This window comes from Rutidosis leptorrhynchoides, chromosome 4 (genome assembly GCF_046630445.1).
Source record: "Rutidosis leptorrhynchoides isolate AG116_Rl617_1_P2 chromosome 4, CSIRO_AGI_Rlap_v1, whole genome shotgun sequence".
Lineage (NCBI taxonomy): Eukaryota > Viridiplantae > Streptophyta > Magnoliopsida > Asterales > Asteraceae > Rutidosis > Rutidosis leptorrhynchoides.
The window spans coordinates 370,595,581-370,597,470 of NC_092336.1; the positions used below are offsets into that span (position 1 = coordinate 370,595,581).

At 34.3% G+C, this 1,890-nt stretch overlaps 1 protein-coding gene across 1 annotated transcript; it reads right to left on the reverse strand.

The window, feature by feature from the left end:
* Positions 1–202: 202 nt before the first annotated feature.
* Positions 203–1,571, reverse strand: LOC139843883 (uncharacterized protein At5g39865). Its single transcript, XM_071834060.1, has one exon. The coding sequence runs from the start codon at positions 1,363–1,365 to the stop codon at positions 568–570; it is 798 nt and encodes a 265-aa protein (XP_071690161.1). The 5' UTR covers positions 1,366–1,571; the 3' UTR covers positions 203–567.
* Between the last annotated feature and the right edge of the window lie 319 nt (positions 1,572–1,890).

The window sequence follows — 1,890 nt, forward strand, 5'->3', positions numbered from 1 at the left end:
TTTTTTTTTCAATCACATGTGATTTTCGCGACACATGTCGCGCTCTCATTGGTTCCTTGGATCTCAACTTAATTTATGGACTCAAATGAATATTACTCATAAAACATAAAACAATACATATATTATAAAGTTTAAATGAAGAAACAACTAGCCAGCTCGAACTTTTAACTAATGAATACGAAGAACACTAACACAAGCAGCATTAGTTAAATGCAGAGTGCATTGTTTCATTTATCATTAGCCATTAACCAAAGACTAACTGAACGCATCTCTCTTAGGTAGAGAGCGCGCACCTATTACAAATACAAGTTATCAAAAGTTGGATATACAAATCACCAACTATAACCTTTCACAAGTACTACATATATTACTATATACTATATGCACAATAACTAAGTGGCTTATTTGTTCATAAAGAGGATGAACACATATCCCCAAATCCACTTATCAGACAAACACAAATAAACAAACAACCAACTTTGTAATGCAGTAGAAACACAGAGCTCCAATCCCTGGTTCCAAGTTACCATCTTTAACAATATTACGTAAATTACGCAAACGCAAGATTCAAGAACAACAAGTAGGACAACGAATCAAACCGTTTTCATTGCAATCAGGACACCTTTTTAGCAAATCTTCATCTTCATCATACACTTTCTTACTACCATTACAATTCGCACACGGAATAAATCTAACATCACCACAAGCATCACAAACTTGCCACGCATTTGTCGATCGAACCGGAAGCTCTTTAAGCATTTTCCCTAATTGACCAGTTTCATGAAGCTGCTTGATTACGTCAGCACCACCAACATATTTCCCTTTAATGAAAACTTGAGGCAAACTAAATTGAGTATTCCCACCTAATACAGTTAACAACTCCTTTTTGTAATTTGAATCCATGGATATATCACGTTCATCAATAACAACACGAAAGAACTTTAAAATCATCCGTACGGAATAACAATCTTCATAAGTTCTTCGAATTCCGCGTAAACTGGTAAAGTAAACAACAACACGATCTTCTGTTCCAGGTAATCGAATTGAATTCGATGAATCCGATTCTTTAAAATTCGATTTGGTACGATTTAACTCTTCGATTGAATTCGATTTTCCGGTGTTCAATTTCGAATCATTCGATGAGAGTTTCGAAGCTCTACGTGATTCAAACAAGTTGCATATACTTCTAACTTTCCCTTTGATCGAACCGAGTGATGAATCGGGGACTTTTTTGACGGATTCAGAGCGTTGAAATGAAGAATTAAGGTAGGGTTTGGGTTTAACTGAAAAATCGGTGGAAATTGAAGTAATCGTGTAAGAGCGGTTGTAAATTGAAGATGATTTTTGGTCATCGGAACCAATCATTTTTACAAATTAGTAATCAATTGAATTTAATTTTATTTTAGGGTTGAAATTAGGGTTTTGAGGTAAGAACAGATTTGGGTGTGTTTTTGGGTTGTACAAATTGGGTGAAAGGTAGGTGAATTCTGGGTTAGGAATTAGAGGATGCTTGGAATTTAGATGGATAAATGGCGTGTATTCAAAGGAATTATAGAGATGCCGCGGAGCTTTTTGAAGAGGTGTACGGTAATTGGTTGGGAAAGTCTATGTTGATATGTTTTTGGATTTTTTTTTTTTTTTTCTTTTCTTATGTTTTTGCCTTTTGGCTAATTTTTAAATGAGAGATATTCTCACACACACTTTTTTGATCCTCACACATTTATTTTAACCTTTTACTCTTCTAATAATACTCAATTGGTGTGTGAGGATCAAAAAATTTTTTTGATCCTCACACACCTATTTTAACCTTTTACTCTTCTAATAATACTCAATTGGTGTGTGAGGATCAAAAAAGTTTGTGTGAGAATCATCTCCCTTTTTAAATACTCG